Source organism: Camelus bactrianus, chromosome 5 (genome assembly GCF_048773025.1).
Source record: "Camelus bactrianus isolate YW-2024 breed Bactrian camel chromosome 5, ASM4877302v1, whole genome shotgun sequence".
In the NCBI taxonomy this organism is placed as follows: domain Eukaryota; kingdom Metazoa; phylum Chordata; class Mammalia; order Artiodactyla; family Camelidae; genus Camelus; species Camelus bactrianus.
In genome coordinates, this window is record NC_133543.1 from 77,825,428 (window position 1) to 77,838,177 (window position 12,750).

The 12,750-nt window shown below is 35.6% G+C and overlaps 1 protein-coding gene across 2 annotated transcripts in view; it reads right to left on the bottom strand.

Moving 5' to 3' along the window:
* CDK15 (cyclin dependent kinase 15) overlaps nt 1-12,750 on the bottom strand; it is an 81,615-nt gene that overhangs the window by 42,716 nt on the left and 26,149 nt on the right. For both annotated transcript variants that reach the window (XM_045508037.2, XM_010971839.3), the window contains exon 9: nt 1,029-1,122. In XM_045508037.2, the coding sequence (XP_045363993.2) occupies nt 1,029-1,122 (94 nt within the window). The remainder of the gene's footprint in view (nt 1-1,028; nt 1,123-12,750) is intronic.

Here is a 12,750-nt window from a genome sequence, read left to right on the forward strand (position 1 = left end):
GATTGGGAGGCTGTTAGCAAGAATGCTCTAGGTGCCTGCTTGAAGCAAGGGAACTTGAAAGGGAGCAGAGCCCAGGATACATGTGATACCCGCCTCCCCCAGTTTAAAGCACTATGACACGTGCTATACAATATGGACGGGATCTAAGTGAAATAAGTCAGACATGAAGGACAAATACTGTATGATTCCACTTATGTGAGAACCTAGAATAGGCAAATTCATAGAGACAGAAGGTAGATGAGAGGTTACTAGGGGCTGGGGGAAGGGAAGATGGGGAGCAGGTTGAATGGATACAGAGCTTCTGTTCGGGATGATGAAAAAGCTTTGGAAACGGATGGAGGTGATGGCTGCACAGCAATGAGAATGTATTTAATGCTATGAACTGTACTAAAAATGGTTAGAATGGTAAATTTAATGCTATATATGCTTAACCACAATTTAAAAATCATCACAAAGAGAGAGTAACATGTAAATGACTATAATACATGGCATATAAGCTATGAGGGGCATAAACACGAAATACATAACGGCACAAATGAGAGAGGGATTAATAATGAATAAAGAAATGAACCACACACACAAAAGCGCCTTAGGAATTCGGTCTGGGGGGAGCATGATAAATAGTATATTTCTTTCACACTAACATGGAAAGCCTTTTGTTTTACCAGAGTTCTATGAAAATTTAGTGTCTTGTCTTTGGTTGACAAAGATCCAGGGCCAAATACACGGTAGAATTAGAGCTGGGGGTGGCAAGGCAGGGACATGTTTATGTAGTAATGGCAGAAACCGCCCTAAGACAGTAAAACCAGGGAGCAGGTGGGTTTGTGGGCTGCCACGGGACAATGGGGGTTTCCTGACCACTCATTCCCAAGGTGCTTATGCCCCTGGCAAATATCACAGTTTCCACAACCTTAATATATGGCTTAATCCTTCAAAGCAGATGGACTGCTTCGCTCGTCTCTAAGGCAAATTTGGTTCAAAGTTTGAAATACTATATTTTTTCTTCCTAAGAGGAATTCTTCTCTTACCTCCCAGATCTTCTCCAGCTGTTCAAGGATGTTGGAAACTCCAGGAAACAAGGGCTGACCCTGGAACATTTCAATAAAGATGCAGCCTGCACCCCTAACAAAGGAAATAAGAGTCAAACTGATATTTTCAAGGAAACCATAATGCAAAACTGAACTACTAACATTTCTCCTCCCAAGAAATATTTTAAGGACAATTAAATAGGGGCCACATACTATGAAAAGTCTTACGCAAAAAAAAGTCCCTATATTAAACAAATATAAGAAGAGTCTGCCACTTTTTGTTAAAATGGAATGCAACCAGCATTTAGGAACACAGTAATAGATAGCAAACATTTTAGATCATTCAAGCTCATTAACAATACCTTTTATGAGAAGAGGGGGAAGTATGGAACCTCCAAACTGAACACCCTCTTTCACTGACTCTAAGATGCTATCATTGTAAGAAGCATCATTATTGTATGTACTTTTAAGAAACAACAAAAAAAGTTAAACTATATCATGATCAGAATGTTTCTCTTACACTTATTGAAAGGGCTGTTACAAATTTAATTAGACATTATTTCATTATATTTCATTATATATCCATGTTAAAAAATGGAATATTAAATGAAAGAAATTGGTTTAGGTAAAACTTTTTCACATTCAGCATTTGACTCAGACTCTTTGATGTCTGTGTTTATCCATGGTATCACCCTTTGATGGTATCATCCAGGAGTTGGATGATGCAGTATTTCTTAAAATAATCCATAAAAGAACTAAGAGTCATTGGTGCTGGGTTCCTATGCTGACCTTGCAATTACATAATTAGCCTACTTTTCACTCCAGCTTAAAGAATGTTGCTGAACACATCTGATTCACTCCCTTTCCACAACCATTTAGTTCCTAGAGGTTAAAAAAGGAGGCAAAAAAAGCTCTCCTGTCTTCCAAGCCACTGACATCCATCCTGCAAGTTTTGACGCTGGCGTGTTTGATGTTCACACATGTACAATGGTAACTACAGTCACCACAGCAGCATGGCTGACGGCTATGGTAAGATGCTACTGATTGTAAGACGCATCCTGATTAACAGATGTGCATCTTAAAATAGATTCAACAAAGTGAAATATAAAACTTGTTTCCTGCTTAGTCAAACTGGAGGATAACTGGAACAGTAAGGAGTAAGATTTATTTTGCTAGTAATGCACATTCTTACTCTTACAAATCTTTGAGTGATAAAAATGGTTGAGGTGACTGATTATAGATTTGGTCCCCAAGGTCTAATACTTCCCAATATTTTGACTCCACACCTCTTTCACCATAACTTTGCAAACTGTCTTAATCATCTAGACATTTTTGTGTGGCATGATAAAGAAGGAAATTTAAGTAAAACATTTTATTACAGATCATCGTATCATTAAAGATTCACTATAAAGTTCTGTTTTAAAGTGGTCCCTAATATGGTTCATATATATTTTTTACATATGATAAATTTTTATTTTTCCACCTGTCTGTGGACACACGCTACTTAATTTACTTTGTACAGGAGAAAGCAGGTTTTTTGATAAACAAGAATAATTTTTATCTTGTGTCTGGTTTTAGAAAGACTGAAATTTAACTGTATCTTATCATCTCAAAAGAGGCAAAAACTATTTTAATGACCTAATATTTAGTTTGCATGTAAAATAATCAACTGGCTTATTCTTAGACTTTTGTACATATACAAATAAGAGATATCAGACTGAGTTTGCCCAGCAGTTTTTTTTTTCTTCCCTTCAAACAACAGGTTGTCTTTATCCTCAATTGTTAAAGGTGAATTTGGATATAATGGCCACCATATTTTCTTTTTACTGATTTTTCACATACAAGAGACATCTTGATATATAACTTGATATATAATAGATAAATACAACTTAAAAATCTGGCGAATAGTATCCTGAGGTGAATTTTTAGAATTAAAATGGCCATTTTAAGGCTCCTTATTAGCTTGGACTTTAAACATCCATGTTCTTTTTGCTTCTTGTCTTTAAAGCAACAGATACAAAAGGTATAAATTAAACAATACATGGAGAATAATAAAAGTAATAGAAAACTGTCAAATGGTTAAAAAAATCCTGGTTGCTCTATCAGGTACAAAATAAACTGCAAGGTTGTATTGTACAACATAGGGAATATAGCCAATATTTTATAATAACTACAAATGGATTATAACCTTTAAAATTGTGAATCATTATATTGTATACCTGTAACATACAATGTTGTACATTAACTGTACTTCAATTTAAAAAATATGATATTGTAAAATAAATGCATACGTAAATAAAGTAAAAAAAACCCCAAAAAACCTCCTGGTTGCTAGTAGTGGTCAACCATGAGATAAGCCAGCTGAAAAAAAACTGGGGTGGTGATACCATCAGATGGTCTCCACCCACCACTCCTCCCACTTTCTCCGTATGTACTTGAAAGGTCTCAAATCATTTCATTTTGAAGTGGAAAATATATACATATACACACACATACACATGTATACTTATGTATCTGTGCATATAAAACATATGTAATTGTTATTAACTGACACAAAATAGAAACGTAAATGTACTGGGTTTTGAATACTTGCACGAACCATCCATCCAGTACCAACACCTTCCAGAAACCCAAGGGGCTCACAAGTCACTAGAAGGCCCGAAGACATTTTAAATAAGGTTCAAACCGTAGACATTGCTAGTTTAAACCTGTAGTCCACTTTTTTTCCCATCCCCTCAAAAGGCTTTTATTGCTTAGAAAAAGCTTGTTGCCTTTTCATGTCTTTTTATCCTGGTTGCTGTTGGGAACCAAGAAGGAAGTCCTTTTTGTTAAACAATTTCTTAATGCCCTTTATCTTCTACACCACTAGGACAGTGTACAATTATGTAAAATACGCTGGAGAAATCTGGACATTAAGGCCATTATGTAAGTACTACAAAGTTACACAAGATGCTTGTATTAAAGAATAAAATGCTAATATTTGGTTGAAATTCCCACTTGCATTTGTGTAGTTGGTGCCATATAGGCATTCGTTTGAGTCTTTCTTTTTAAGCTTCACTGAGGGGTAGGTTAAAACCTTCCTTACCTAGCAATCTTAGATTCTAAGATTTAATATACACATACACAGTATACACACACACACTACACACACACACACACACACACACACTATATATATACACATACACAAACTATATATATAGTGTGTGTGTGTCATGTGCATGCACACATGTGCATATATGCAGTGCACTTAGGAACACTTACAAGACAAGCAAAATTCCTAAATCAGTTCCGTTTCAGGACCTGGACTACCCATAAGTACCAAAAATACCAGTGCGTTAGTAAGAAAATAAGTCTGTGCACCTTAAATTTGAAAGACGAAAGAGGTTTTTAGGCATAAGCATTGTTCTTTAAAGGCTATACAATTCATCTCCCTTTTATTTTCATTTATTCTTTAGAACTGTTTTTTCTTTGTAAACAAGTCATGTGACTTCATATTTTTTTATTTGCTTCTTAAACAAGCTGTGTGGCTACCATCTATTTTGCCCAGCCCAGACTAGCCTTAAAGCAAACATTTAAAATATTCTGAACCATTCAGGTCCAGATAGGGAACCAGCTCCTGTTTCCTTTTATTCCTCTGTTTTGTTCTTAAATCTTCATTCCTGTGGCTCTTCTCACACTACATATCTTTAGGCTTCTCAGAGGATTTCGGCTCTGTTGGAGATACCCTTGGGGCAGCCCATGTAGATGAAGGGGAACTTCACACACAGGGGGAAAAAAAGACCTGGTGACATCAAACAGTAAATCCTCCCAGAAGGGAGAGATACACTGGGTCATATTATTGCTCCAACTGTGGTTCTTCAGTCAAGTTAGAGGAAACAGCTTACATGTTTTCTGCTTTTTCTGGCTCTCTTCCTAGCCTTTTCTCTATTCTGAGCATGAACAAATTCTTCCATAAGAGAGAAAAAGATTCCTCAAATTCCTTAGGCAATCTCTGGAGAAATAAACCATCTCAGGAGTTTTAGGTTTTGGGAGGTGCAAGGAGTATATAAGAACGTTGCTGGGAGAAGGAGAAAATACTGTGAATCACTATTTTATTTTTCACTATTAAAGTTAATTCAGAACAACATGATGTATGGCAGTGACATGACAGTTCCATTTGCTTTTCCCTGGGCCACTCTTTATATTTGGAAGTTTACAGCAAGAAATCTGACCAGAAAGAATCTCTCGAGTACTGACCAACTCTCCGTAGTCCTATATCCAGCAGCTGCCTGCAGTTAGTTTTGAAAAGAGAATTTGTCTACCAAAGTAAATCCTTCTTCAAAACCCAGTTTATCACAGCATGAATAACCTTGAAAACATTATATTAAGTGAAATAAGACAGACACAGAAGGATAAATATCATATGATTTCACTTACATGAGGTACTAGAGTAGCCAAATTCAGAGAGACAGAAAATAGAAGAGTGATTACCAGGGGCTGAGGGGAGGGAGTAATAGGGAGTGACTGTTTGATGGGCACAGAGATTCACTGTGGGATGATGAAAAGTTCTGGAGATAGATAGTGGTGATGGTTGCACAACACTGTGAGTATACTTGATGCCACTGAATTGTACCTTTGAAAATCATTAAAATGGTAACCTGTATGTTATGTTATGTATATTTTAACATAATACGAAAAAGTAAAAACAAAAAATAAGTGTAATCATCCTAAAACATTGAGTTTTTCTTATTGAAGTTCTGAAAAAGTAGCAGAAAGAGAAGAAAAGATGATGGGAGATTAGAGAACGCTGGTTGTCAGTGCTGGGAATAACCAATATGTCTTGTATATTTTCCATAATCTAACTATTTCCTCTAGGCCTCCCACTGACACTGCTGCTACCAGGGTTTATTGTGAATGAGAGGCTCTTGCACTACATGTTATAATTAGTTTCATTAAGACAAAGGCTCTAGGGGGAATAGCTCAAGTGGTAGAGCACATGCTTAGCATGCACGAGGTCCTGGGTTCAATCCCTGGTACCTCCATTAAACAAATAAATAGAAAACCTAATTACCTCCCCACACACACACACAAAAATTGGAGGGAGGGTATGGCTCAGTGGTAGAGTGCATGCCTAGCATGCATGAGGTCCTAGGTTCAATCTCTAGTACTTCCATTAAAAATATACAAATTAATTAAGCCTAATAAATAAATAAATCTCTCCCCACCAAAAAAAAAAAAAACATTAAGCATTTATTACACAAGGCAATTCGCATCAAAAAAAAAAAAAAAAAAAAAAAAGACAAAGGCTCTAATGATCATCTACTGTCATCTGCCTCCTACAAAGGCAGTCAGTTTGTACCCTATAGGGTTGCATGGCCTAGGAGAATAGAATTTTTTTTCCTTTCCTTCTGAACTGGAGATCTTTTCCCTGCTCATTTCTCTCATCACCCTGAAAAGAAAAAAAAAATGGGGGAAGAGGATATTCCAATGTAAACACCCAATATCTAACAGTTATGTAGAGCATGAAGAAATATGATAAACAGTGGAATATGCCTATTATTCTATTTCTGCATTACTTTTTGAGTTTTACTGGACAAACAACAATAATAATAAAATCAATAAGAGTAATGACAATAATTTTAACTGACAATTGAATTTTTTCTGTATCATCATTATCTGTGGTTAAATTAATGAAACACTAATCAATGGAATAACAGACATTTTTGTATATGCAATGAAAAGTAAGGGACATATAGTTTAAGAGTGATCTCAAGAACTGGTAGACAAGCTGAATAAATTATCCAAATGCAGCACAGAAATTTAAGGAGAATGAAATTTTCAAAGAGAGGATAAGAGCTGTGAATGACAGAAAGACACAGTCTAAGAATCTTTCACTGGAGCTCCGGAAAGAGAGGATGGAAGAGAGGCAACACTCAAATAAGAAAATGGCTGATGAAAAAGATGAATTCATCACTGGAAGAAGCACCATATACACCAAGCAGGATAAGTAAAAAGAAATCTTATAGTGAAAACTGTAAATAATAACAAAGGCAAAGAAAAGAATTCATTAAAACATTCAGAGAAAATGAGAGATCACCTGCAAAAGGGAAAGGCAATAAAGCTAAAAGCAAACTTCTCTACAAGTAGGCTGAAAGCAATGTTCACAAGAACAGCAATGGAAGACAAAGGGGAAATGATGTCCCCCAGTACTGAGAGAAAGTAACTACCAATCTAGAGTTGCATCCCCAGCAAGACTACCTTTCAACAAATGAGACTTTATCTTAAGAAACAAAAACTGAGTTTGCTACCAACTGGCCAACACTAAAGAAAATTCTAAAAGATTTATGTCAAAATAAAGGAAAATTATGCTAAAAGTAAGATTTAAAGTGCATGAAGAAATGATAAACAGTTTTAAATTTATTTGCACTTAATGAAAAGATTCAAAATGTATAAAGCAAAAATGGATAGAAGTATGACAAATCAACAATATATTGAACAATTTCAATACATCTTTCACTGATAGTTTAAACTGACAAAAATGATATAAAGAAGATGTGAATAACACAATTAATAAACAACCTTAAAAGTTTTAAACATATGTAAAAACTCATACCCAACAATTCAGAAATACACATTTTTCTCAAACACACAGGAAATGACTGCAAACTGTAATCATGTACTGGGCCAGTGCTTCTTACAAGGCCAGTGCTACTTCACTGTCTTTGGTAAAATGTCAGGCTTTTCTCAATTTTTTTGCTAACTTAACTTTGAAATAATTTCAAATTTAAAGTTGCAAGAATAGTAGAAAGAACTCTCTTATACCCTTCAAACAGATCCACCAAATGCCAACATTTTGCCTCTTTGGTTTTATCATTTTATTATCTATTATCTATCTATCTATCTATCTATCTATCTATCTATCTATCTATCTAGCTAGCTAGCTAGCTATCTATCTATTATCTATCTATCACCTATTTTTTTCTGAAGCAGTGGAGAGTAAGTTGAAGATACCATGATTCTTCACCCTTAAATACTTCCAAACATATTTTCTGAGAACAAAAATGTTCTTTTACATAAAAACAGTGCAGTTATCAAAATCAGGAAATTGAACATTGAACAAATACAGCCCTACAGCCCATATTTAAATTTGACTTATTACCCCAGTAGTTCTCTTCAGCTCCATATCCCCCAGCATCCAAACGAGGACCATGCATTATGTTTAGCTGGCATGTCTCTAGCCTTTTTTAATCTGGGATGTTTCTTTGCCTTTTAAAACCTTGACTCAGAAGGGGAACAGAAAATACCATCCTAAAATATGCCATTCTGGCATAAGGATTATTCTGAGCTCAAGGCAACTGAGAAAAAGCAAACACAAGATGAGCTCTTTGCCTCTCCCTATCTGCCCGAAAAGAGGGCATAAAATCCCCTTGTGAAGATGTCTCTCCACTTCCCAGCCCAGGAGGGGAGAACAGCCTTATCACCAGATGCAGAGATGGCACCAAGAAGAATCCACATAAATAAACCTTGCTAAATAACCTATTATCTACCATTAGGGTCCCCCATATATATATTTCCCACAATTATCACCCCTACAGAGCCCAGAAACCCGTTTCCTTTGTCTTGTTACTTGTCTTGTTACTTCCCTACAAGTGTATCGTCCTTTGTCAGAATGGTAAAACAAAAACAAAAAACCCTCCAAGCCAAGCTGTTTCTTTGAGGATTTTCTCTTTCTGTGTAGGCACTTCCCCTGTGTAGCATAAAACTTCTAAAATCAAATAAAACGTATATGCTTTCCTCCTGCGAATCTGTCTTTTGTCAATTTATTTCACAGACCCATCTGCTGAACCTAAGAAGATAGAGGAAATTTTTTCCTCCCCTACAACCCCTTTAAAGAGTACAGTCTAGTTAGAATGTTCCTCAAATTGAGTTTATCTGATGCTTCCTCATGATTTGACTCAAGTTGTGCTTTTTTTTTTCTTTTTTTTGCAGAAAAACCACATAGGTAATACTGTCTCCTTCTTGGTGCATCATATTAGGAGGCACACAATGTCAGTCAGTCCCATTATTAATAATTCTAAATCTAATCACTTGGGTAAGGTGGTGTCTGCCAAGTTTTGCTACTATGAAGTTAATATTTTTTCTCTTGTAATTAATAACTAAGTTGTAGAGAGGTACTTTGAAACTATAAATAAATATTTTATTCCTCATCAAACCTTCCCCTCTAGTTTAGCACTGATGATTCTTGTTTGAACCAATTACTACTACATGCAAAATAGTGATTTTCTAATTCCATCATTTCTTCTCCAGTTATTAACTGGTATTCTTCTGTAAAAAGGAACTTGCCTTCCTATCTATCTATCTATCTATCTATCTATCTATCTATCTATCTATCTATCCATCCATCCACCTACCTACCTACCTACCTACCTACCTACCTACCTACCTATCTACCTACCTACCTATCTACCTACCTTCAGTATGGACTTATGTATTCTTATGCTATTCGATGTTACATACAATACATTACTCTCCCTATTTACTAGGATGTGCAGAATGTACCAGCTTTGGCCAGTGGCAGTCTCTTCAAGCTGCTTCCCACGTCCTTTTGACATATTCCCATCATTTTTTGATCACTTTGTTGAAAAATGTTCTGGCCTAACAGGATGTTCCTGGCTCATCTTGTACTTTCCCTTTCCCAGCCTTAGTATTGGCCACTTCTCCAAAAAGTCCTAGCTCTTTTCAGTAGGGAATGGTATTAAGAAATCAATATCTGAGTAGCAGACCAACACTTAAGTAAAATAATACATTAAAAAAAAAAAGTGTATCTAGCAGAATCAAATGCAAATCCTCCCTGAGAGAACACACCTCATTCAGTGCCTCAAAAAAAAAAAAAAAAAGAGAAAGAAAAAGAAAAAAAATCTCACAAATAAAATTCCAAGGAGAATTAGCATATCATTGTCAAAAACAACTAAATATGCATGGAAAAAAGATACCATATGCGAGAACCACAATAAATAAAAAACAACAGAAATGGACTTACAAGGACCTTTACTCTAGATATGTAAGAGCTTAGGGAGAAAATGATAAAACTTCACTAAAAGGCATCAAAGATGAACTAAACAGATGAAAAGATATACTGTGTTTAAAAATTGGAAGACAATATTACAAAGGTGTTAATTATCCTCAAAATATTCTGTAATTTCAATGCAATTCCAATGAAAATTCCACTAGGATTTTTCATGAAACTCGAAACACTGAATCTAAAATTTATATGGAAAATTCAAGGGGAAAAATAGCCAAGACACTCCTGAGGAAGAAGATAAAGCAAGTGGTGAGACCTGTCCTAGCAGATATCAAGTACTATTGTAGAGCTTCAGAAATTAATAAAGTGGGACACTGGTACAGGGACGGATGAACTGAGCCCAGTGGAACAGAGTGGAGAGCCCAGAACAGACCTATGCATTTATAGAAATTAGATAAATGAGAGATTTGGCATGGCAGCCCACTGAATAAATTAGGGTGAGACAATTGGTTAGCATAGAAAAAGTGAATTTCCAGTGTATTAAAGATTTAAAGTGAAAGGGAACATTTTACAACTTTAAAAAAAATGTATTAGATAATATTCTGACCTCAGAGAGGGAAAGATTTTTTAAAAATAAGAAATAAAAGGGCTAACCATAAAAGAAAAGACTGAAGAGATCAGCAGTATTAAAATAAAAAATTTTTGTTTAAGAAGACAACATAGAGATAGGAAAACACAAGCCATGAACTGGGGAGGCTACTTGCAACACACATAACTGATAAAAGATTATCCTCAATTCAATACTATTACTCAGCCATAAAAAAGAATGAAATAATGCCATTTGCAGCAACATGGATGGACCCAGAGATTATCATATTAAGAGAAGTAAGTCAGATAGAGAAAGGTAAATATCATATGATATCATTTGTATGTGGAATCTAGAAAAGCAATACAAATGAAATTATTTATAAAACAGAAACAGACTAATAGACATAGAAATCAAACTTATGGTTACCAAAGGGAAAGAAGGAGAAGATAAATTAGGAGTTTGAGATTAACATACACATATTACTATATATAAAATAGATAACCAACAAGGACCTACTTTATAGCACAGGGAACTGTATTCAATACCTTGTAATAACCTATAATGGAAAAGAATCTGAAAAAGAATATCTATACATATATCTATATCTATATCTATACACACACACACACACACACACCTGAATCACTTTACTGTACACCTGAAACTAACACATTGTAAATCAACTATACTTCAATTAAAAAAAATTAGTATTTAGAGTATAAGAACACCTATAAGTCAATAAAGAAAGGGAGTGAGGGAGAGAAAGGGAGAGACAGTCAGAGACAGGGACAGAGAGACAGAGAGACCAAAAAGGAAATAAGCAAAAGACACACAACAGGTATTTCATGGGAGGAAAAACACAGATGGCAAATAATCCATGAAAAGACATCCAACCTCATTAGTAATTAGGGAAATGCAATTGATTACCACATGCTACCATTCTACCCACTAGACTAGCAAAAATTAAGAAATCCGATAATATAAAGTGCAGAGGTCAATAAGGGGCTATAATACACTACTGGTATATTAATTGTTGCAACCACTTGGAGAACAATTTGACGCTATTTCATTAAATTGAATATTCATACACCCTGTGACACAGCAAATCTACTCTTAAGTAAGTGCTCTAGGGAAAACCTTAAATATAAGTACCAAGGAGATTCAAAATAGCAAAAACAAACAAAACAAAAAACAAAACTAAATAACAAGTGTTCATCAACAGAAAATAAAGCGTAGCCATCTAGATCAACATGGATGAATCTTAGAAACACACTGAGTGAAAAAAAGCAAGTCACAGAAGACTAAAAACAATGTAATACCATTCTCATAAAAACTAAAAAGAAGGTGGTAAAATCAAATAATATTTTGAAAATACATTAAAAAATGTAAAAATATTTTTAAAAAGGGTAAGGGGATGATAACAAGAAAAATAATTCAGGGTAGGAGCCCCTATGGGAGGAGCTTCAGGTGGGAAAGGGACACAAGTGGACGTGGCAGTACTGATGGTGTCTGTTGTCACACTGGGCAGTGGGTTCATGGAGTTCACCTTATTATGATTCTTAATCGATGTTGAGTTTCTCAGTCTTGACACTACTGACATTTTGGACTGGATGCATCTTTGCTGTAGGGAGCTGTCCTGTGCATTATAAGATATTTAGTAGCATCCCTGACTCTATCCTAGGTGCCGGGAGCACCCCTCACCCAGCTGTGACAATAAATGTCTCCAGACATTACGAAGGTCCCTGGGAAACAAAATTGATCCTGGTTGAGACGCACTGATGTATGTATTTCCATGTTTTGAATGTTCCATGATAAAACAAAATTTAAAAGTGATAAGCAGAAGTTTCACTGTCTGTGAAGCACAACTAGGAGGTGATCATTAAGAGGTGAGAAAGCCAGGCCCCATCGAGGGTCCTTGACGTGACACAGCAGAGCAGTGAGAGCTGATGGCTTCATGGGGGTGGCAACTAGCAGGCGGCGCTTCTAGAAATGGTACCCAGTATCAGGAAATCAGTGACTCCAGATACACTGGAGGAAATTTTCTTCAACTCTTCTCAATTCTTCAGGAAATCCAAAAGCTTAGTTTAGCCTTTTAGAGTTTTTTTTTTTTTTTTTAAATAGAGCCTTTT